Raw genomic sequence first — 24,670 nt, forward strand, 5'->3', positions numbered from 1 at the left:
GTTTATGTATAACATCAGCAGCAGACATTCATAAAAAGCATGCAAAAATACTCAGTATATACGTGTATATACACAAATCCTCATCTATATACACACTTACATCCCACAACAAATACAAGTGTAAGGAAACACTCCTAAAGAAAAAAATCTAGCACAGAGTTTAATGTATTTTTGCAAATATTTAGACCCTCATCTATACTCTTGTCTTTTTATCCCCCCACCCCCACCCCCAAAAAGCAGAGATGCAATACCACCAAACAGGATCTGCTGAATGCGTTGGCTGCACCTAGAAATTCTGTCATAAAGCTTATTAAATCCAACTCTCACTGGAAACAAAACCTACTTACAATGCCGACCAAACTCTGACAATGGTCTTACTGGGGCCGAACAGCCCACAGAAGTGGGTTTGGTAGCCTCCACTCCCAAAGCACGCCCCACAGAAATCTCAGAGTGACACGGTCGAACATCTTCTCAAAGTCCACAAAACACATGTAGACTGGTTGGGCGAACTCCGATGCACCCTAAAGGACCCACTAAGAGTGAAGAGATGTTCCAGGCTGAGCACAAAGGTGCTCCAACCTTCTGCAGTTTGACTGGTTCCTTCTCTAGAATGTTTATTTCAATGACGTCCAGTAGTATTTATTCAGGGCACTTCACAAAAGTGTTACTTATACATTCTTGCTTTTTATTATTTGTGTTTTTGCCTTTATCCTATTGGAAGACCCATTACTGGCCTGATACTAGTGAGTACATTTCCTTCCAAAATGCCTTGATCATCTTGAGATTTACCGAATATAAGCAGAAGAGAACCAGAACATAATTGGGACTGCTCTTTGTTAAACAATAAGTACAGTGATCTTTTTCTTTTTACACGGGGCATAGGTAAAACTGTTGGTACCCTTTTATCAAAGAAGGAAAATTGAGAAAGAAACCTGATAAACTGATGAGAATGAAATTAACCTAGTTTCTATTTTGAAACACTGCATCCTAAAAATACCAATAAAACATTTGCAATTAAAAAAAAAAAGATTAATAATGGTTATAATGGGGACTATATCCATAGTACAGACTGTCTTACCTTCTTCAAGTTGCTCTGGTCATCTTTGTATGAGATCATGAGGGCCAGAGCAAGATCTCCCTTAACCCGTCTTGTTCCTTCACAAAGCAGAGGGTGCTCTGCTTCACTTACTGTTGTCTTCATCCCTGCATACACAATTAAATATCACTCTGTCTGAAGAATAAAAAGACATGTAACGTAAAATAAACTTGAAAAACACTTGAAAGAAAGTAGTGTGTATCCTTAAGACATTAAAAACAAATAAAACAAATATAGACAAAGCTACAAACTCCGAGCTATGCAAAAAAAAAATAAAAATAAAATAAATAACCAGAATAGACACACAGTTGTGTGCAACAGTCAGTTAAACTCACAGAAATATTCCAGTTTGTCATGTTGTAACTAGAGGTTCTAACACAGAAAAGTCAATTTTGTATAATGATAAAGATATACCACAATCTAGATAATTGTAGTTACAGTAAGTATTCCCACCTACGGATCTCTGTTAAACGGAAATTCCCTCACCCGGAAAAAAAACGTATAAATTCAATTTTCTACTACTATATTACATTGACGATGGATTCCTTACAACAGAAATTCCGATATCCGGAACCCGGAAGCCATAGCGAAGGCTGCAGTAGCGCAAACTCAAGCAGTTCCCATACAACGGAAAAACTTTGATAGCTCCCCATGATCGGATCAAAAACGGCAACATGTAAATGACCCTTTGGCATGAGTTTTACTGAAATTGAGAAAGATTTCAAATCCATTCATTTACATTTACATCTGTAGATCGTAGCATCCACATGAAGAAGAACGGTAATGACCGTGGAAGAGAGTGAACTGCAACTGATTAAGCGAAGTGGGATACAAAGTAAATTCCGATTGTGGCCGTTTACCTGCCCCGAGGAAATTGGTTGCGGCTTGAAGTACAAAGTACAGCGGTGTAAATGAACGTGTCCTGGAATGCTTTAACAGTTGTGCTAAAAACTTCCCGGTAACTGGACCACTAATTAGAGAAAAGACTAGATCAATAGCGCTATCTATGGGCATAGACAGTGAGTGAGTAGAAGAAAAAGCTATTAAAAAAAAAAAAAGCTGTTGTTTATTAACATACTTGCACGTTCATACAGGAGTTGCAAGCATTGTGACAAGCGTGTGTGTGACGTGTGGGTGTGTGTGCGCATGCGTGAGGAAGAGTGCAGTGGCATCACACGTCACACATGTGCCCTAGTCATTCTAGGGCAGTTGTTTGTGCTTAGGCACCAATGGCTTCTGTAATTTTATGCACTTGACACTAGGTTTAGGTTTGTAGGACTCCAGGGGCAGCTAATCAGCACTTCACCAAGGCAAAGACCCCGGCGTGGCAGGAGTTTGGTGAGGACATGGAAAACTACTTCCTGATCAGTTCAAAGAAATTTTGGTCCACCATTCAGTGTATCAGAAGGGGAAGCAGTGAAACGTTAACACTGTTTACAGTGGAGATGTGGTGCTGCCGACCTCACCTCGGGACGTTTGAGTTGGTGAGGATTATACTTCGGAGACGTCAATTCTGCTGACACAACTTCTTTTGATAAAGCAGAGTCTGAGGACTCTGAGGTAGAAGTAGAAGTAACTGAGGTAGTTAAAAAGCTCCTCAGTGGCAAGACTCCCGGGGGGTTTCCTTATTGACATGCCTCGACAACCCCTGGCAAAACAAATTATGGAATCACCAGTCTCCGAAGATGTTAATTCAGTTGTTTAGTTGAATAGAAAAATTGCAGATCACAGATCCGACACAAGCCTGAAGCCTTTCAAATTGAAACAATAGAAGAAACAAAAAAAAGTGGTAGGCAGTAACAGTTACAATATTATACCAAGCAAGTCACGTCAAGTCAATTTTATTTGTATAGCCCTTAAGCACGGAAAAAAGATTATGGAATCACACCATAATAAAATAACTAAACAAGCAAACAAAAAAACACTTGCATGAGATTAGATTTAATCGTTAATCTGCAGTTAAATCTGTGTTTCACCAAGTGAACTGAGAAGAAACATGCCTCCAACACGAGAGATGGCAATAATAAAATAAAAAAGGTGAGGATTATCAAACTTCTTAAACGAGGTCAATCATCATCGCAATGTTACAAGATGTTGTTGGTTATTGACATCTGTGTCTAAAATCTGGACCAAGTACAAATATAATGGGAAGTTTTTTTTAACTCATTCAACCCATAAAACATGCATATATACACGTTTTCAAAAATTTAGTCCCCACCTCTTGAAGATGTATTTCTACATCTTAGCCTTTTTTTGTGTGCAGTAGGTTCTGACACAGCCTGTAACTGAGAATCAGCCCTGTCTGCATTGTAAATCATGTAAAAAAATAAATCGACCATGTGGTGACAGTGGTGAAAGAGATCTGCCAGAATAAGACTGTATTGGGGGAAGAGTGTAGGACAGGGGTGTCAAGATCCAGTCCTGGAGGGCCGCTTTCCTGCATGCTTTCAATCTCTCCCGGCTGCAACCCACCTGATTCAAATGATCAGCTCATCAGCAAGCTCTGAAGAAGCCTGATAAGTATCCTGCTCATTTGAATCAGGTGGGTTGCAGCTGGGAGAGATGGAAAACATGCAGGACAACGGCCCTCGACGACTGGAGTTTGACACCCCTGGTGTAGGAGAAGAGTTATGGAAGAGTGTACAAACTGGAGGGTATTACACATCGCAGTAGAGATGGAAATTCCAAACAATTTACCCTTGAGGAAAAAAAAAAGCTTCCAATAAGTATTACAAATGCGACGGAATTGCTTCAGATAAGAGGATGAAGCTACATCCTTGTAAATGCAAGCAGCCATCAAAAGAGGCTCAGCGTGCCTCACACAGCCCACACAGTGCACGGATCGTTTCGGTGGAGTTTTCCCGCAGTGAAGTCGATGAATACAAGCTAGATTTGGACCCTGATTAGTCAGACGAATAACTGACGTGAGTGAAAGCAGCAGAAAATCATCGCCGGAGCCACCAGAATGAGTACGTCAGTGCTAAGTAGCTTGCAAGTTCCCATTCAAACCTCAGTCACCCCTTATGCTCTCATCAGTCAGTTTTATGCACATCAGTAAGCCCTACTATGCCATGAAATTGCAAATCATACTAATAATATATATACAGATCATGTGTCCAGTAAATGTAGACAAAATATGTTTCGCACAGGTGCAGTGGTACGTATATGACAGGCAGACTTGCGTATTGTCATTCTTGGTTATATGCATAAAAAATACCTTTGGTTCAGTTAAGAGCTCTGCTAAAACCACTGCTGCTCAGTTGATTTTTTCAGTAATCTGGAGGAATAATGGGGAGTAAATGTAATGTAAGTTACAAGTTAATGTAAGTGGCATACATGTATTTCCAAAGAAATTCCAGAAAAAAGTAATTGAAATCAATCAGTCTGGTTACAAAGCCATTTCCAAGGCTGAGTGGTTCCAGCGTACCAATCTCAGAGCCATTATACAAAAATGGAGAAAACTGTGGACTGTTGAGTCAAAAACTGAACTTTTTGGAGGACGTGCAGTCTGCTACATCTGGCGAAAAAATGCAACAGCATCACATAAAAAAAAAAGAAAGTGATGCCACCAGTAAAGCATGGTATTTTTATTTGTATTTATTTATTTTTGAAAGTATACAGGGACAGTGCATATTAATCAAACAGTTTCCCGGAAATATGCCAGATTATAGCCAATGGCTAATTTGCATCCGTTGTGCCTGTGGCAGGTTGATGTTAGACTATACAACAAAAACATAACATAAGTTTAAAATACAGTACAGTTTCAAGAACCACACTAATGTACAGCCATATAAATACATTGAATGCAACTAAGTATGGGTATGAGTTGTAAAGTGCTGCAGTGCTAGCTTTCATACATGTTAAAGTGTTGTAGTGGAAAAGTGCTTGACTGTTAAAATGCTACGAGTCAGCTGCTGGCTCAAGAAGTAAAATCTTATTGCACTTCAGTAAGTACACGGATGTTTGTGTACACACTAATGAAATTATTCACCTACATCTATTTGTTTGTATGTGTATGATGTCACGATGAATAAAAAACAGATAACAGCGCGACAAACAATTCCAAAGACATATTCCTAAACATAAATTACAAACAGAGGGTTTCTTACTCAATGGTAACCACATGAACTGAGAAGAAATGTGGTTACAGGCTTGATAGTGGTGGAAGTGCGATGATCTGGGGCTGCTTTGCGTCCTCAGGACTAGGAAAACTTGCTGTGATTATTGGAAAAAATTATTTTGCTGTTTACCAGAAGATCCTGAAGGAGAACGTCCAGTTTTTGCCCTAAAACTTGAGCGTTCTTGGATCATGCAGCAGGACAATGATCCGAAACAGCCAAGAAGTCCGCAACAGAAGGGCTCAAAAAGAACTAAATTAATGTTTTAAAGCAGGGGTCTTCAATCCTGTTCCTTGAGAGCCGGTGTCCTGCCCGTTTTCCATCTCTCCCTGGTGCAACACACCTGAATGCTAATTATCTAGCTTCTGCAGACCTTGCTGATTACCTGCATCAGCTGTGTGAAAACCTGCAGGACACCGGCCCTCAAGGAAGATGATTGAGCACCCCATTTTAAAGTCTGGATTTAAATCCTAATGAGACGCTGTGGTGTGATTTTCAATGGGCAGCTCATGTTTTCCTAAACTAACTAAACTAGAAACTGCATTTTATATATCCTTGGGACGTCTCATTGTTATATTAAAACCGGTTTCATGAAATGAAACCATTACTAAATTATTTATATATTATTATAATAGTGCCATCTCTACACTGATTCAAACCAAATCGAATCGTAATGATACAGATTCGAACCGAATCGTTGCACTTTAAAATCAAACCTTGAATCGAATCGCACCCCATGTATCGAGATGCGTATTGAATTGTCTTTAATGGAGAGATTTACACCGCTAATATATATATATATATACATATATATATATATATACATATATATATATATACATATATATATATATACATATATATATATATACATATATATATATATACATATATATATATACATATATATATATACATATACATATATATATACATATATATATATATATATATATACATATATATATATACATATACATATATATATACATATATATATATATACATATACATATATATATATACATATACATATATATATATACATATATATATATACACATATATATATATACATATATATACATATATATATATATATATATATATATATACATATATATATATATAAAAAATACACAACATTCACGGTACGGTTCAATCCATTAGTTTCAATATTTTTTTCGATACATTTTTTTTTTTTTTAATTTATAGTTTATTGAAGCTACTTACATTTGTTTAAACTAATGTCGCCGTAAGGGGGCTCAAGCCAGTGTCTTCTTATGCCAGTCCCAAGCCCGGATAAATACAGAGGGTTGTGTCAGGAAGGGCATTTAAAGATAAGTTTAATATCACACTGCACAACATTAACTATAATGGTATAGGTTTTTTTGCTAATCTTGGTCCACACATTAACTAACAACTCTGGGAACAGCCACCTGCACCCAGGTTAAGGCGACCCAACAACTCTAAATAAACATGAAAGGAGTGCGGACGTGAGCAGAATAAACAAAAGCTGTGACCAGAATAAACATACCTCTGATACTGTTGTGTAAACCTGTATTGTGATATAACCTGTGATTCTCACTAAAAGGGACGGGGAGAGTAAGAAACTTCAGAGATCCGACCCGATCACTGGGGTATCATCTCTCCTGGCCGCCAGACTCTTGCCACTTGGTGTCCGTGTCTATTTTGTCTCTGAATTTCCTACTTGTCATGGTAAGGGTCGCTCCACCACATTTGGTGTGATTCTCCCATGACATTTCAAAGTTCGAGCTGGATGGTGGCTGGATCGAGCAGAGGGAACAGTGATGGCTGGAGGAAGATTGTGAACAGCAACTAGTATTAAAACCCTCATCTTGATTGAGGCCAGCCTCGCTAGAACGTCCCGACGCGCGGCTCGATCACCATCCGACTGAACCAGAAGGGACAGCACGGAATACCAGGGGTAAGATAAACTTTAAGCTTTTAGCCTATGAAAATATTATGTCTAATTGACAAACCTGACACTAGCAATGAGAGAGTTGTCATTGGAGCAGACTTAAATGGACATGTTGGGGCAGGAAACAGTGGTGATGACGAGGTGATGGGCAGGTTTGGTATCCAGGAGAGGAACGCAGCAGGAACGATGGTGGTTGACTTTGCAAAAAGGATGGAAATGGCTGTTGTGAATACTTTCTTCCAAAAGAGGCAGGAACATAGGGTGACCTACAAGAGTGGAGGTAGGAGTACACAGGTAGACTAGATCTTCTGTAGATGGTGTAATCTGAAGTAGATCAGTGACTGCAAAGTAGTGGTTGGTGAGTGTGTAGCCCGACAGCATAGGATGGTAGTGTGTAGGATGACTCTGGTGGTGAAAACAACAAAGACGGCAAAGGCAGAGCAAAGGACAAAATGGTGGAAGCTGAAAGGGGAAGAGTGTTGTATGACCTTCAGGAAGGAGTTGAGACGGTCTCTTGATGGGCAGGAGGAGCTCCCAAATGACTGAACCACTACTGCAAATGTGATCAGGGAGACAGGTAGGAAAGTCCTTGGTGTGTCATCTGGGAGATAAGGAGACTTGGTGGTGAAAAGAGGAGGTGTAGAAATTGTTCCAGAGAAAGAGGTTAGCTAAGAAGAAGTGGCACAGTGAGAGGACTGAAGAAAGTAGAGAGGAATACAGGGTCATACAACGGAAGGTGAAAGTGGAAGTGACAATGGCCAAACAAGGGGCTTACGATGACTTGTATGCGACGTTGGACAGTAAGGAGGGAGAAACCGATCTATACAGGTTGGCAAGGCAGAGAGACAGAGATGGGAAGGGCGTGCAGCAGGTTAGGGTCATAAAGGATAGGGATGGAAGTGTGTTGACAGATGCAAATAGTGTGGAAGATGGAAAGAGTACTTTGAAGAGTTGATGAATGAGGAAAATGAGAGAGAACAAAGAGAAGAAGAGGCAACTGCTGTGGACCAGGAAGTAGCAAAGATCAGTAAGGATGAAGAGAGAAGAGCATTGAAGAGGATGAAGAGCGGAAAGGCACTCAGTCCTGATGATATACCCGTGGAGGTATGGAAGTGTCTAGGAGAGATAGCAGTAGAATTTCTGACTGTGAGAAGATGCCCGAGAAATGGAGAAGTGTGCTGGTGCCCATTTTTAAGAACTAGGGAGATGTGCAGAGCTGTGGAAACTACAGAGGAATAAAGCTGATGGGCCACACAATGAAGCTGTGGGAAAGAGTGGTGGAATCTAGACTGAGGGCAGAGGTGAGCAGCAGTATGGCTTTATGCCAAAAAAAGAGTACAACGGATGCAATATTTGCTTTGAGAATGCTGAGAGAGAAGTACAGAGAAGGTCAAAAGGAGCTACATTGTGTCTTTGTAGATCTGGAGAAAGCTTAATGACAGAGTGCCCAGAGAGGAACTGTGGTTTTGTTTGAGGAAGTCTGGAGTAGCAGAGAAGTATGTTCAAGTGGTGCAGGACTGTAAGACAGTGGTGAGGTGTGCTGTAGGCGTGACGGAGGAGTTCAAGGTGGAGGTGGGTCTACATCAGGGAACAGCTTTGAGCTTCTTATTCGCTATGGTCATGGACAGGATGACAGACGAGGTTAGACAGGAATCTCCATGGACCATGATGTTTGCAGATGACATTGTGATATATAGTGAGAGCAGGGAACAGGTGGAGGAGTAGCTGGAGGCATGGAGGTTTGACCTGGAAAGGAGGGGAATGAAGATTAGCCGTAGCAAGACGGAGTATCTGTGTGTAAATGAGAGGGACCCAAGAGGAAGAGTGAGCTTACAGGGAGAAGAGACCAAGAAGGTGGAAGAGTTTAACAGTTTTAAAAATGCAATTAAAAATTTTTTTTCTGTAATGCATCTTAATTAGTCTAGTATAAATAAAAAAACAATTATCTTTCTTAATAGTGTATTATTTGAAACATATTTTTTTTTTAAAATGGAATCATTGTAACACAAAACTCATCCAAATACAGTTGTGTATCTACTTGGGTGCTTGACTGTATTTTCATATATCGTATAAATTGTATTGGCAGAAAATAAACACTTTACCCCTTAAATAAATTTTCTAAACCACTGTACTTTGTATACAATAAAGATGTATTGAAGTGTATTGTACAACTCCAAAATATTTTAAAATAAATAAATAAAATAAAACAGGTATAGTTGAGTTTGGGCACACTAATTTCCATCCTCCGCAACTTCTTTCAGACTTCTGGTCAAATCGGTCGTGTGACTTTCTAGCAGCCTTGTCTGAATAACGATGCATTTAATGTTCCCACTCAGCAGTGATGTAAAGTGCCGTCACGGTAAGATAGCGCAGCGGGGGCTGCTGACAAAGCCGTTGCTAATTTAACTCTCGTCTTGTTGTACAAATCAGGAATTGTAAAAAGTATTGGTGGAATAGGTCCGCGCAGGAACCTTATAACGTTCCATTCATTTTCACATTGAAGTGATGTCGGCGTATATGTGTTAACATGTTTGTTGTACAACCACCGACGTAGTTTAAGCATTGTGTGACACTTGCGACACACTGTTGAAGTTGTAGTCCATGTCACACTTTCCATCTGGTGCATACTTAACAAAAAAAAAGATTTTACTTCCAAACGCTAGACGTGAAGTTTGATGGAGCTTCTTCCACTTCAGGTATGCTTGTAGCCAATCCAGCATATAAAAAGGCGGAGTGGACAGCGTCATCGTCAATTCTGCGTATTGTTCAATTCAGTGCGCAACAAACCCCGACCACTGTATCGAACAATTCAATACAGATACATGTAATGTTGCACCCCTAATATATATATATATATATATATATATATATACATTCTCCCTGTATATATATATATATATATATATATATATATTTATACCAGTGGATGAGGCTTACGAGCAAAAACATCTATGCTATGCCGAGCTTGCAGCTGAAGAACAACATCGTATTGTAGCTGGAACGTCGAAGTCCGCCCAGTGGAGGTGGGCTGCAGAGGTTTAGTAGCGAGGTCTATCACTAAACTGCTGGGAGTTCGAGGCCAAAGCCTGCGCAGAGCCATCAAAGCTGCATCAGGGGCAGCCGAAAGAGGCTGTCAGTGGCTGTTCACGAGGAGGAAAGACCCCTGCTGGGGCCCCAAGTAGTAAGGCAGGTGGTATGCTGTCAACCTAGGCTTGACCCAGGGAAAAGGACACCCCTGCCATGAGAAGTGTACTGCCAACAGCAACTCTCATGACAAATTGGGATTGACGCAAGCTCGGGGCTAATCACCGTGTGGCTGCCCCCCCCTGCGGAGGGCGTCTTGTGTAAGGCCGAAACGCCTAGTGACCTAGGGTGACCCAACTGATGATGTGTCCAAAATTATGATTTATCCATCCACCAATCCATCAGTCACCACCAATACAGCACAAACACTATCAAGTAACTGGCAGCACAAAGGAATAATCATGTTGTATCAGAATCAGAATGCCGTTTATTGTCATTATACTCAGTGTGCAACAAGATTAGAGAGCTCCCCGCTCTCCAAAAAACAAGAATTTTATATATATATATATATATATATATATATATATATATAAAATAAATTAAAGATTAAATAATTAAACAGAAAATAAATATGAAATTGGATGAAAAAAAACCACAATGTTGCTGTTCTACAAGGTACGGGTAGTTGTGTGTGAGAGTTCAGCATGGAGATGGCTCTCGGGAAAAGACTGTTTTTCAGTCTGTCTTTGTTTTGATACACCTGTAGCGCCTGCCAGATGGCAACAGGTCGAACAGGTGTGAGCTTGGGTGAGTATTGTCTTTAATGATATTGAGAGCTCTGCTGAGGCACTGGGTGGTGTAGATATCCGACAGGGAGGGGAGAGGGCAGTCAATAATCCTCTGTGCTGTTTTGACTGTCCTCTGAAGCCTCACTCTGTCTGCCTCAGTGCAGCCACCGTACCACGTGGAGACACAGTACGTCAGCAGGCTCTCGATGGACGAGTGGCACCATCTGAAGCTTCTTGTCCAGGTTGAATTTCCTGAGGACCCTCAGGAAGTGCAGACGCTGGTGGACCTTCTTTATCACTGCTGTGGTGTTGCGTGTCCAGGAGAGGTCATCAGAAATCTGTGCTCTCAGGAACTTGAATATGTGGACCCTCTACAGACACACGCCTTTGATGTAGAGGGGGGGGGGGGGGGGGTGGCACAGTCTTGTTCCTCCTGAAGTTGATGAGCTCCTTCATTTTTGCAGTGTTGAGCTGTAGTTTATTGTCCTCACATCAAGCCGTTTGTCTCTGGATCTCAGGAGCTGTCTCGTCTCCTTTTGAGATCAGACCGACCACTGTCGTATAGTCAGCAAATGGTGTTGTTTCCATGGGCCGGGCTGCAGTCATAGGTATAAAGAGCGTACAGGAGAGGGCTCAGCACGCATCCTTGGGGGGGAACCGGTGCTGAGCGTTCGGGTGGAGGATGTGTCGGGGCCGAGCATTACAGTCTGGGGTCTGTTGGTCAGAAAGTCCTTAATGCAGGTCCGTGCGAGGGCGGGGAGGCCGAGAATGTCCAGTTTGGTGACGAGGATGTCTGGGATGATCGTATTGAATGCCGAGCAGTAGTCCACAAAGAGCATCCTGACATACACAACAACACGTGCAGAGCAGTGTCGATGGCATCCTCAGTGGATCCGTTAGCTCGGTATGCAAACTGGTAGGGGTCCAGTGTGAGAGGAAGGCAGTCTCTGATGTGCTGGAGAACCAGCCTCTCAAAGCACTTCATTATGACTGGTGTGAGAGCAACAGGACAGTAGTCATTCAGGTGGATTGTGGGTGACTGTGTTTCCTGAGTTTTGGAAACCATCTCTCTCTCTCATATATATATATAATATATATATATATATATATTTTTTTTTTTATTTATTTTTTTTTTTATTTATATACACACACACCCACCCACACACCCCAACACACACACCCCCACCCCCCAAACACGCACACACGGTATAATTTATGGTTTGATTTAAAATATATACAATCTAATCTCGTTGCACACTTGAGTACAATGACAATAAAGGGATTTCTGATATAATTTTTACATGGTTTCTAACAAAAACATTTTTGGGCACACTCCTGTACCACACTTTCTGAAAACAAGCATATACATGAACACACATGCACGCATGCACATAGTAGTATTTATTTACCTAGTGCTGAAATAGCTGCACCAAAGCCAAGCTCTTCATCACCCGGCATCTCACTGCTATGATTCCGACAGGGTGGGCTTGAGCCAATTGGAGACACAACTGCACAAAGAAAAAATGGGAAACAAAAACTCTGAAACTATGAGCTATTCTGAATTTCAGCCCCAGTTATTGAACAGTGTCAATTAATTTACATAACCGGCTGGTAGTGTGTTGGATCACGTCCACGTTCTCAAATTGGGTTGCCCAAAGTCAGCAAGCCAATCGTTTGGGGACTTTGTTTTGATATAAATTAATATAGGTGTGGCATGTCAAAAAGAGCACACTAATAATAGAAACTTTGTTATACACAGTTGTGTTCAAAATAATATTAGTCCAACATTACTCACCAGATAAACCAATGGTTTTTATAGAAATCAGATTAGTGCATGGTACATAATTTACAAGTAGGTGTGTAGTCTTACAAGAGTCAAACAAAAGCATCAGATCCACCATTTATGAGGCATGCTTCTGAGAGTGTCTTACTGAATAATCAATTAAAAGGGACATATAAGAAATGTGTGCAGTCCAATTGTTGAGGTGGTGACAGTAAGGTGGTCCTTTTATTAAGGAAATAAGTACATTTTCTTTCACAAATGCTGAGAAACTGGGTCGTTCTAGATCCAGTGTCTCAAAGATATGCCACACACCGTGCAACACAGACAATTCTGAATGGATTGGTCCATGCACAAAAACAACATTTGGCGACTCACACCCACTCATTGAGTCAATGGTCTTGCTAAGGCAACATGTCACGTGGGACGTTATAACGCGTACGGCCTTTGGCTGATGGCAGAGCAAATACCTGCTGTCGCTGGTCCTGCTGGAGGGGCAGAACCCTTCAAGCTCGACGAGGACCGGAGCAATAATTAATTAATTAATTAATTAATTAATTTGCCCTTTATTAGTCCCACAATGGGGAAATTCGAGATTCGAACCCAGGCCTCCTGGGGAGACTGGGTCCTGAACGCGGCGCCTTAGACCACTCGGCCATCCTGGCAGTACAGGCAGGAACGGACAGTGACGCTGCAGACTGAGCACTGCTTGGACCAGATAATGGAAGATTTCAAGGAAGCCAGCAAGCAAGCCAACTAGAACATGAGACTTATCACGCAGGTGACCATCCACACTTTCAACGCCATCGTGATCAGCATCCAAACGGTAAGCAGTCTCTTTGAGTGGCTGGAAAGTCATTCTCAACTATGGCTTGTATCAAACGCAATGTCAGAAGGCAACGTGCTCCACTACCAGATGCTCATGTTGATGTCCAAACGCTCGGACAATATAAGACGTACCTACAATAGGAGCTTTTACAAAATCTGGGAACTTGAAAACCCAGAAAGTAAGCTCTCCCCACACAGCGCCTGTCTGCATGACGAACATCAAAATACTGCTGAAGGCTATCATGATCGCTACGTACAGTTTGCTGGAAAACATTTAAAAAAATCCCATGACCAAAGACATCATGTCTACCATGCACAATTACAATGCATTGACCTTATAGGAGATGCTGGAAAGCGCTCCAGACATCATAGAGAACCACCTGCACATGTCCAACCTGCAGGCGGTCAGACACAACTGTAGGCTGAACTACCTGACAACTTACAAGAAAATGAACCTATTACAGACCCTACAGAAGCCACATCCACTGCCTGAAGTTCCAGAACATCGCCACCGACAAGTTCGACTAGAACTTCAAACTGTGGGCTCTGCGGTTGCAGCCAAAAACAAAACCCACCATGGTGCTGCATGGGCCAAGCAATACAGGAAAAACATTGTTTATCAGGCCTCTGCTGAAAATATACAACTATGCAGAGAGCACAACGAAAACACCTTCAGTTTCACCAGATGCTGGAGAAAAGACGTCGTGGCCTGGGAGGAACCCCTCATGACTTCGGTCAACAAAGCCATATGCAAACTGATCTTCGAAGGGACCCCCACAGAAGTGTCGCACAAATTTAGGGATCCAATCAGGATGGCCAGGACGCCCATCCTTGTGACCACTAACACACCGCTGTGGCAATTCGTCTTAGTGGAACAGGACACGATCACTAATCGCTGTTTTTATTACAGGTGGGGCAGGACCATCGACTGTGAGCAGATTGTGAGAGGGTTTGCAGCAAATCTTGGACGTTCACAATGAACTGGCAAGGCCTTTGGATGTCGCATTGAGGGTGGCCGGACAAACAGGATACAGTCTTGTCCGCCTGAGAGGCGGTCAACTAGCTGCTGGGCCAGGCGGAGCCAGCCATCTCGCAGGGCACCATGCTGATACAGGAAGCCAGATGTTTTTAACATACTCGTAGTGCCACCTGCTGGCTAAAGGAAATATGTTTTATTTTTTATGTTTTTCCGCCTGCAGTTACACCGATACACCTCATATTTGGTCGGAAGAGTGTTTTGGCCTTTATGATGCTACAACACAAAGCTCCTGCATTTTCGCAAAAATTTCCTTTTCTTTACACTACGATAAAAAGTGAGTTTGTGAGTTCAGGCCTGGACTATTGTCAAATTGGAGAAATATTTAGAATTAATTATCATTTCAGTCATGTTACAGCAGCTTTTGTAGTCAAGGCGACACTAACCGTTAAAGTAAATTCAAAATGGCGGACCTGCTGCAAAGTTTAGCATATGGATCCAAGAGACTTTTTTTGTAGAACTTGGTCTTTTAAATATACAGTAATGCCTTGTTTATCGCCGGGGATACATTCCCAAACTAATCCGCGATAAGTGAAATCCGCAAAGTAGTCAGTTTTATTTATTTTTATTATTTTACAATGCATTTGGTATGATGCATTGTTGTGGTTCATTTGTGCGTGTAGATGGGAAGTTGTAGTCTTGCAGTGCCACCTTGTGGCATTGCTATGTTCGTTTTAAGCGTGTTATTTCTTCTTCTTTTTTTTTGGTTATTCAACTTCCGGGTTGCTTCACTTTGAGACATGCGCTCATATGTTGACAGATGAGCGGTAAAAAAGCCATCCATATTAACACACACTAGGCATAGAGCATTAATTTGATTGTTTTGGGAAAGAATTGACATTGTGATTTTTCATAATTTTACATAGTCCGTAGCTCAGAATCTCGATGTGTATCCCAAGCTAAGGCAAGAAAGCTGACTGTCTGAACTAGCGCCCTTGGAGAGCCGAATGAGGTACAGTAGTGTATAAAATGTTAAATATATTAAAAATGTAAAATATTAGTTGGATGGCAAATTGAAATGGTGTAATTTGATTCATTTGTATTTCTTCATTCCATTGTATTGAGTTGATAGGCGCTGTAAGAGCCAGTTCTTGTGATATATTTTATTTTATGTTAGGAATTTACAACGATTAATGTTTAGTGTTTATAGGTATTTGGAATTTACTGTGTTGTAAATGATGGTGTAGTTAATTTGATTATTCTGATTTGTGATTGCGCGTGTGGCATACAGAGGAAGAGTAGACGATGTGCGGGTAGTCGTGGAAGCAAAACAGCTTTTGAAACTTGCTTGTGAAACTTTTAATTCAAGAAGACGAAAGAGTTCCTTGGAGTCCGTGTGAGTACTTGAATGAAAGTGAAAGCTGTGGATAAAATTATGTGCCGTAACAGAGTCAGATCTACGTTCGACTGCGCGCACTGATTAACGAAGCTTAGGAGAAAAGTGAATTCCTGCCGTTACAGGAGCGTTGTGTATACATGATTGATATGTGACTTATTTGTGAAACTACTATTACAATTTGTGTTCTTCTGTTGTTCTGTAGTTTTCATGGTGCAGAATACTGAACATGCTTGTTCAGAGATAAAAGATTATCGACACCCGTTAGAAACTCTCTGCGTCCTTATTCGAAATCCAAGGGGCCGCTACACAGAGTGCAATTATACAATTTAAAATAAATGGAAAACGTAAGGGAATAATTTGATTTTGACAACCTGTGAGAGGGGTTTGGGATGATGAGGAAATTAGAGAATAACATGAACGCAGAAAAGGGAACAGATGGAGTAAAACTGAAAGATACAGCACATCATTAGGTGTTAATGGTTGCAGTTTCTAACAACGGTGCAAAGTGGGGATTTGAATCTTGTTTTATGATTATATAGGTTTTTTGCAAGCCATGGGAGAAACTTGAAACAACTTGATATTCATTTTAGGATTAAAATGAGGAGATTAGAGTTGGCAAGAATGCTGAATTGCTTTAAAAGGAAGTTAGGACGAGCAATTAATATCCGTCTAATCCATTGAGGAAGCAGAGCCTGGGGACTCAGAGGTGGACTCACTTATCTCTGGGGCTGAAGTAACCAAGGTGGTTAACAAGCTCCTCGGTGGAAAGGCCCCGGGGGTGGATGAGATCCGCCCATAGTTACTAAGGGATGTCATGGTTGACTCGACTCTACAACATTGCGTGGACATTGGGGACAGTGCCTCTGGATTGGCAGACCGGTGTGGTGGTCCCCCTTTTTAAGAAGGGGGACAGGAGGGTGTGTTCCAATTACAGAGGAATTACACTCCTCAGCCTCCCTGGTAAGTATTGGAGAGGAGGTTCCGTTGGCAAGTCAAATCTCAGATCCAGGAGGAGCAGTGTGGTTTTCGTCCAGGCTGTGGAACAGTGGACCAGCTCTACACTCTCTACAGGGTCCTTGAGGGTGCATGGGAGTTCGCCCAACCAGTCTACATGTGTTTTGTGGACTTGGAGAAGGCGTTCAACCATGTCCCTTGGAGAGTACTGTGGAGTGTGCTTCGGGAGTACAGGGTACCAAGCCCACCAATACGGGCCATTCGGTCCCTGTGTACCACCGATGTCAGAGTTTGGTCCGCATTGTCGGATTTGTTGTCAGTGAGGGTTGGACTCCGCCAAGGCGGCCCTTTGTCACCGATTCTGTTTATAACCTTTATGGACAGGATTTCTAGGCGCAGTCGAGGCAATGAGGGTGTCTGGTTTGGTGGCCTCAGTATTACATTTCGGCTTTTTGCAGATGCAGTGGTAATGTTGGCTTCTTCAAGTCATGATCTCCAACTCTCGAGTGGTTCGCAGCAGAGTGTGAAGTGGTTGGGATGAAAATTGGCACCTCCAAATCTGAGACCATGGTTCTCAGTCGGATAAGGGAGGAGTGCCCTCTCCAGGTTGGGGAAGAGATTCTGCCCCAAGTGGAGGAGTTTAAATATCTTGGGATTTTGTTCACGAGTGAGGGGAGGATCGAGTGAGAGATTGAGAGGGGGATCGGTTCAGCGTCCGCTGTGATGCGGACGCAGTATCGGTCTGTCGTGGTGAAGAGGGAGCTAAACCAAAAGGCGAAGCTCTCGATTTACCGGTCGATCTACGTTCCTATCCTCACCTATGGTTACGAGCTGTGGGTCGTGACCGAAAGAACTAGATCTCGTATACAAGCGGCCAAAATGAGTTTCCTCTGCAGAGTGTCCGGGCTCTCCCTTAGAGATAGGGTGAAAAGCTCGGCCATCCGGGAGGGACTCAGTGTCGAGTCGCTGCACCTCCACATTGAGAGGAGCCAGATGAGGTGGCTCGGGCATCTGTTTAGGATTTCTCCTGGACGCCTCCCTGGTGAGGTGTTCCGGGCATGTCCCACCGGCAGGAGGCCCCGAGGACGACTCAGGACATGCTGGAGAGACTATGTTTCCCGGCTGGCCTGGGAACGCCTGGGGATCCCTCCGGAAGAGCTGGAAGACGTGGCTGGGGAGAGGGAAGTCTGGGTTTCCCTGCTGAAGCTGCTGCCTCCGCCACCTGATCCCAGATGAGCGGCAGAAAATGGATGGATTGGGGTAAAATTAATTAGGAAAGGAAATTTGACAAATGATTAATACTCATTAGTGAACTGGAGCTATTGGTTGCAGAATGTTAAGATCTGATTCGGTTATTTGTCTCATTTACATATGAAGAGACTTTTGCCTGCTGTAGAGTGTGAGTATGGTTGTGAGATTGAATGAATGGTTTGCAGTGCGTGGACTTGGACTATATCTCTGTAATATGGTTTAATCAACAAGGTAGTAAATTGTTTCATACTTCCAGCGCCGCAGAAGTGGCAGCCTGTTTCAGCAGCTCCGGCTCACCAGTGAGCCTTTTCGTGTGTTTTACCTTGTTTATTTTACCTCATATTATTTTCATAGTGGATTTTCTTTAGCAACACGGCAATGGACATCCAACTTGCAGTAGTTTTGCTGCTGCTGCTTGTTGTTGTTGTTGTTGAGCAACGAGATAATTTGGGTTAGTGCTGTAGGGGTTGGGGTTGTCAGACATCTGGCAGATTAGTCATAGAAGTCCATCGCTCCCATATGAGAAGCGTTAGAGCAGGGTCCTTCGTCATAGTGTCGGGGGGAGGGGGTTTAGCAGGCGGCCTGTGGATGCGCGGGCAATCATAGATGACGTGCTCTGCAGTTTCGTCGCCCAAGCCGCATTTTCTGCAGATTGTGTCCGTAGCTCGGTCGATCTTGGCTAGCCAATATTTGAGGCTGGGGTGGTGGCCAGATCAGAAGTGGCTAAGTGTCTCCTGGTCCCTCCTCTCGAGGTGTTGTTCTGCGAGACGATTGACTTTCTCTCCTCTATCACCGTAGACCCGCTGGGTGCGTTCATGGGATGCCGGGACACCCCTTGTCGCTCTCCAAATGGTTGCTTTAGCGGAGTCATAATGGTGGTCAAATGTGGTTTGGTCAGCGTCCATTCCCTGTCTCGCCTGGGCGTCTGCTAACTCATTGCCGACTATACCACAGTGGCTTGGGCACCAGGTGAAGGTCACTTGGCATCCTCGCTTCGAAAGCACCGATAAAGCTTGAAGTATGATCTGTTCATCGTTGTCTTTGCACGGTCGGGATGGGTGCGCTGACTGGATGCGAGTTAAGACAGAGAGGCTGTTGCTGACGATTCGTTTTTTTTGGACATGTCCTTCGGCCTGTATGAATTGGAGCGCCTTAACCATTGCTCCTATCTCTGCTTCGAAGGAGGAACACCATCTGCCGGTGGGAATGGCGAAAGAGCGGAGGACTTGGGGGTCTCCGGGGTGGCCGGTGGTGACGACGATTCCACCACCGCCTGTTGCGGTACCGCTCGTTGCTGATCCATCAGTATAGAGGACCAGGTCGAGGGTGTTCCAGCCTTCCTCCAGTCGTTTCAGGGCACTCTTCTTGTCGTCTTCCACATCTCCAGACTTGCAGCTGGAGGTCTCGAAGATGTGTCCACCTGTCTCGAACCACGGTGGGAGAAGTTCTGGCTGTTGGGGGGGGCAGGTATTTCCGAAGATGGACTCTCAGTTCTCTCCTGCCTTCTTTTGCCAGCTGGGCTTTTTTGTGTGTTGGGTGACTTTTTGCGTTGCTCCTTGGTAGCGTGGGTTTTCTGGGTCGAGGCGTTTTGACTTTTCTAGCACTATCACACCAAGCTGAGTTGCCCTTGTAGCTAGCTTCGGTAGGTCCGCTTCTGATAGGATCGCCTCCACCGGGGTGGTTTTGACCTGGCCACTAATTGCCCAGCCTGCGAAACGTTGGCAGGCTTCCAGCTTCTCCATCGTTGACGAAGAAACCCATGGAAGCCAGGCCGATACAGCGTATTCGACACATGCCCTGCCAGTTGCTATGTAGGAGGCTTTGAGGGTGCGTTTGTCATACCCCCACTCTGTAGTCGCCAGGCATTTCAGAGCCTTTGACTGCCTGCGCAGCTTCCGCCGATGGTCGCCGCATGGTGGGCGAAAGTCAGCTGACGGTCATAGATGACGACGAGGAACTTCGGGTGTGGGTTGTACTGTTGGTCGTTCAGCTTTAGGTTGGGGCGCCAAGCTCGCCTCGTGGGTGTTGGTGGAGAAGAAGGAACATTCCGATTTTTGGGCCGAAAGCTCCATTTTCCACTTTTTACTCCATTCTGGTATGTGGTTTAAGGTTGATTAGAGGCGTTGTTCAGTGAGTCGTAGGCTTGGGGCCTGGCTCCACACTGCCACATCGTCAGCAAAGAGGCTGATTTGGTGGGTGTCGAGGCCGGTGGTGAGGTCGTTTATGTAGAAGAGGAACAGGAGTGGCGACAACACTGACCCCTGCGGGACTCCTTGCTTCAGGGCGACGGTCTTGCTCTTTTCCCCGTCAAACGTCACCCAGGTGAGTGTGTTGGAGAGCCAAGCCTGTATCCACCGCACCATTTCGTTGGAACTCCAGCTTGTGGCATCTTGAGAAGGAGCGCGTCCCGCCATACCTTATCGTAAGCTCTGGAGTAGTCAATAAGCGACAGCACCGTTCTCTGCATTGGTGACCGCTGGAATCCATCGCTGATCTCTTAGGAGAGTCGGAGCAACTGAACTTCAGAACTGCAGCCAGTCCGGAATGGATTAAGGATGTTGTGGTGCTCTGCCAAGTAGCGTAGCCGGTTTGTCACAAGGCGCTCCATAACCTTCCCTATTGTCGAGGTGAGAGAGAGCTGCCACTGGGCATCTTTGCCCGCTTTAAGCACAGGGCGGACGTCGGCAACTCTCCATGCCTGAGGTATCTTCGTGGTTGCCCACGATTGGTTGCAGAATCGTAATAGGGTGGTAACGGCTATGGGGCCTATGTGATGGAGGAACCTGGGATGGATCTTATCGGGTTCAGGGGCTTTGGATTTGGAGGCTCTTCAGCACTGCTTGGATCTTGCTTAAAGTGAAGTCTCCGCATGCTTCTGAGTCCACCGGATTAGATCGTAGGCGAACATTGAGAATCTTCTTCAGGCCGCGGTCCGGTTTGTCTATCTTCAACCAGCTCACTCCCCGGTCCAGTTTGACAAATGCATTCGCCTTCTGCCTCGTGCTGACATAATTTCTGCCGTTTTCGGAGATAATACGGGCAGTGTCAGAAGGTCAGCTTATAGTGGGGCTTCATAGAATTAACCACATCCTTTTTCCGCTCCCGACCAGCGTTTTCACCTGGGCATCATAATCTTTATAAACGGTGGAGTGGATGCCAGAGTTTGCTCGCGCAGCATCTCTTGCAATCTCAGTTTGGGAAATCTCTGTTGTCCTCCAGCTTTCACCTGACATGCCGACGACGGCTTTGACCCCAATATGGCATTTGGCAGCAGCTAGGAGGGCGGAGCAGAAATCTTTGTAGGTTGTAGTGACGGAGTTCTCTTGTGTGGCTTCGTGTTGTGCTAGTCTTTCGTCAAGGTCGGTTTTAAAAGCTTGAAGATCGCCTTTTTTCCAGTCCCATACCAGGCGTTTTGAGCCCTTTCTTTGTTGAGATGGGAGGTGCACTGTCGTGATGAATGGTTTGTGGTCTGATGAAAGGGAGTCAAGTGGAGACCAGTCACAATGGTGGAGTAGACCAGTGTGTATGATGGTGACATCTGGGGATGAGACATGGTGCGTGGCTGGGTCTTGGCGCGTGGCGAGGTTGGCATTGTTAAGGAAGCCACGCGTCCATGATGATCTCCGCCAGCTGGTCCCCTCGATCATCAGAGCGGGCATTTCTGTCCCATATCTCATCATGGGCATTCATGTCCGCACAGATTATTTCATTTTTGGTTATCACTGGTTGATAGGCGTCCACAGAGAAGCCAACTCTTTGCAGGAAATATGAGTCCTCCGGAGGGAGATACCAATTAGAGATGGTGATCGTCTGCTGGTTTAGAATAGGAATCTGGATGGAGAGTCTCTCAAGGGGACCGTCGTTCTCATCATTTATTGGGCGTTGTTTGTAGGGCAGGGTCTTCTTCACGAACATTAGTAGTCCTCCACCCCGGGCTTCCCCTTGGACTGGTCTATCTCTGCGGATGGTGTTATAGCAGGATTGGGGTCTTATCGCGCGGGAGGAGGCGACTTTCTTGGATGACGATGACATCAATGTTGTCGTTCTCAGCCAAGTCTTTGAGAAGTTGCAATTCTCTGTCGACACCATTAGCGTTCCACTGCAGGATGATGATACGTTGTGATTGGCTGACCCCGGCCGAGGTCTTATCAAGTGTCGGTTGGCTTTGATCTACTGGGCCCTTCTGTGCTCCTAGTGGCCGGCACCTGGGGCAGCGCCACTCAGGTGTTTGGAGGTACACATTTACCTGGCTTCTCATGGTAGCCATGCATTGAATGTGGAAGGGGCTTTTGCACATGCTACACACAAGTCAACGCGCTACTCATCTGATTCGACCTGTGCAGTCCGCGCACCATGTGCCATCAAGCTGGGCTTGGGGATCAGCTCGGGTAAGGTCAGCAGTAGTAGTATTGTCATCAGTGATCGGAGGAGGGGTGGTAGATAGGTGTGGGGGCGCGTGGTCATCTACTGGACCAGGGCAGCAACTCCACACTCGGCGTCCATCTCTGACCACCTCTCTCTGGGCTTGTAGTTGTCCGGTGCAGACAAGGTGGCATTCAGTGCCACAATCGTTTGCAGTGGGCTCTTGGTGCATCTTGTCTGATGGCCTGCTTGCACTTGGCGCACGGCAGCAAGACTTTCGTCACAGGGGTTTGATGGTTATTGGTGTTGGATGGCTGATGTTCATCACTATCGGTATCTTTGTCATTGTAGGGTATAGTCGTTGGGGGGCAGCATATCCAAGACAGTGCTCCTTGTTTTGCTCGTTCTCGATCCGATCGCGTTAGTTGTGAGCATCCAAGATGGGTCTGGAGGTTGCAGGAGTTACAGGTGAGTTTGTTCTGACCGGCCCAACACCTCATGAAGGTGGTTCCTGTAGTTGGGCTGCTGTTGCTGGTGGCTATTTTTGTGCGATTGTGTCCGGAGATGTAACACAAAGCCAAGGCTCCATTATTTACAGCAGGGATCCACTGTTAGCACTCCGTGCTAACCCCGTGTCGGCTCCCATAGCCAGACCCGATATTCCCCGCGAGCTGATGAGGAAGAGACGGAGGTGTCGTGTCGGGGCTAAACGACAGCCAGGGAGAAGAAGATTCCACCCCGTCCTCCCGTCCATTCTCATGGAGAATGCTAGATCTCTTTCCAATAACCTGGACGAGCTCACGGCGCTAACCCGGCCTGAGAGGGACTTCCGGGAGTCGAGCCTGCTGCTGTCGTGGCTAATAGCGCGAAAGCCGGACATGATTGTAGAATTGGACGGCTTCCAAATCCTATGTCCGGATAGGAGGCTGGAGAGTGGGTTGAAGAAAGGAGGAGGGCTGGCTGTGTTGGTGAATTATAGATGTTGTAACCCTGGGCATGTCACTATTAAGGAGCAGCTCTGCAGTGGGGACATCGTACTACCTGCCGCGATAGTTATGTGATCACTGTGACGGAGTACGTCCCGCACTCTACCAAATCCGCCAACTTTTATGACTCTGTGGTTGCACCCGTCATATTCTATGGCGTGGTCTCCTGGGTATTCGGCATCTCAGACCGGGAGAAAAAGAGGCTGGATAAACTAGTGAGGAGGGCCAGCTTGTCATGGGCTGCTTTCTGGACTTTGTGGATCTCCGTGTGGGGGCAGGAGGATGATGGTAATACTGTCATCAATTCTGAAAGACCCAGCCCACCTTCTTCAGGGCACTTTAACAGACTCCTTATATATTTGCTTATATATTTCAGCACTTAGTTGAATTACTTGTTGGCCTGCTCACTACTTCTGTTCTTTTTTTTTTTTTCTGTTCCCACTTCCCGGCTTGGGAATAAGGCGATAGTGATTCACTTGGAAGTGGCTGTTCTGATTCTACACCAACTGACCGGTACAAAATCAAAGGCTGACCACATCCTCGGAGGTGCTGCCATGGGGATTACGGCCCTGATCAACTGGACGAGGACCCGCTCCACTGAAGTCATCTTCCTGCAGCACTTCATTTGATAGACTCTTACATTATTTCAGCTAACATTGTATAGCATCATTTTATGGGTCAAATGTTGCCCACTTGGCATCCATTGCAGCCTGGTCATCCTAGAAGGAGGATTCCCCCATCTGTGGTCCCTTCTCAAGTTTCTCACTTTTCTCCTGATGGGGTTTTGAGTTTTTCTTTGCGCTCCTGGGGGTTAAGATCAGGGGATGCCGATTGTGGTTTTGTAAAGCCCTGACTGTCTGTGATTAAGGGCTATACAAATAAAATTGACTTGACTTGACTTGACTCCGAAGCTCCTTCAGTGATGGTCTGTGACCACCCTCACTGTGCAAAGGAGAGATTTCGCCGCTCCTTCCTGCCCGCTGCTGTCACTGTTTAACAAGAACATTGGGTAATCTCTACAAACGGGGAGGCATTAGGGTATATGTTCAGTCCTCAGATGCAATACTCAACACACCTTACAACTGTACTTTATTTCAATGGTGTATTTATATTGACCAGTGTCATATTTTTCATCATAGCAGTATTTTTATTTTTATTTATTTCCC

The 24,670-nt window shown here is 44.5% G+C and overlaps 1 protein-coding gene across 8 annotated transcripts in view; it reads right to left on the reverse strand.

The window, feature by feature from the left end:
- Positions 1 to 1,036: 1,036 nt before the first annotated feature.
- Positions 1,037 to 24,670, reverse strand: part of LOC148331454 (zinc finger SWIM domain-containing protein 8-like) — a 259,367-nt gene continuing 235,733 nt past the window's right edge. For 4 of the 8 annotated variants that reach the window (XM_088304030.1, XM_088304028.1, XM_088304027.1 and 1 more), the window contains 2 exons: positions 12,378 to 12,476; positions 1,037 to 1,203 (listed from right to left, as the gene is read on the reverse strand). In XM_088304030.1, coding sequence (XP_088160156.1) covers positions 1,052 to 1,203; positions 12,378 to 12,476 — 251 coding nt within the window. In that variant the 3' untranslated portion in view covers positions 1,037 to 1,051. The remainder of the gene's footprint in view (positions 1,204 to 12,377; positions 12,477 to 24,670) is intronic. The other 4 variants (XM_088304031.1, XM_088304029.1, XM_088304032.1 and 1 more) reach the window with 4 other exon arrangements.

This window comes from Idiotropiscis lumnitzeri, chromosome 9, assembly GCF_059441095.1.
Source record: "Idiotropiscis lumnitzeri isolate Australia: NSW breed Sydney's pygmy pipehorse chromosome 9, RoL_Ilum_1.0, whole genome shotgun sequence".
In the NCBI taxonomy this organism is placed as follows: Eukaryota; Metazoa; Chordata; class Actinopteri; order Syngnathiformes; family Syngnathidae; genus Idiotropiscis; species Idiotropiscis lumnitzeri.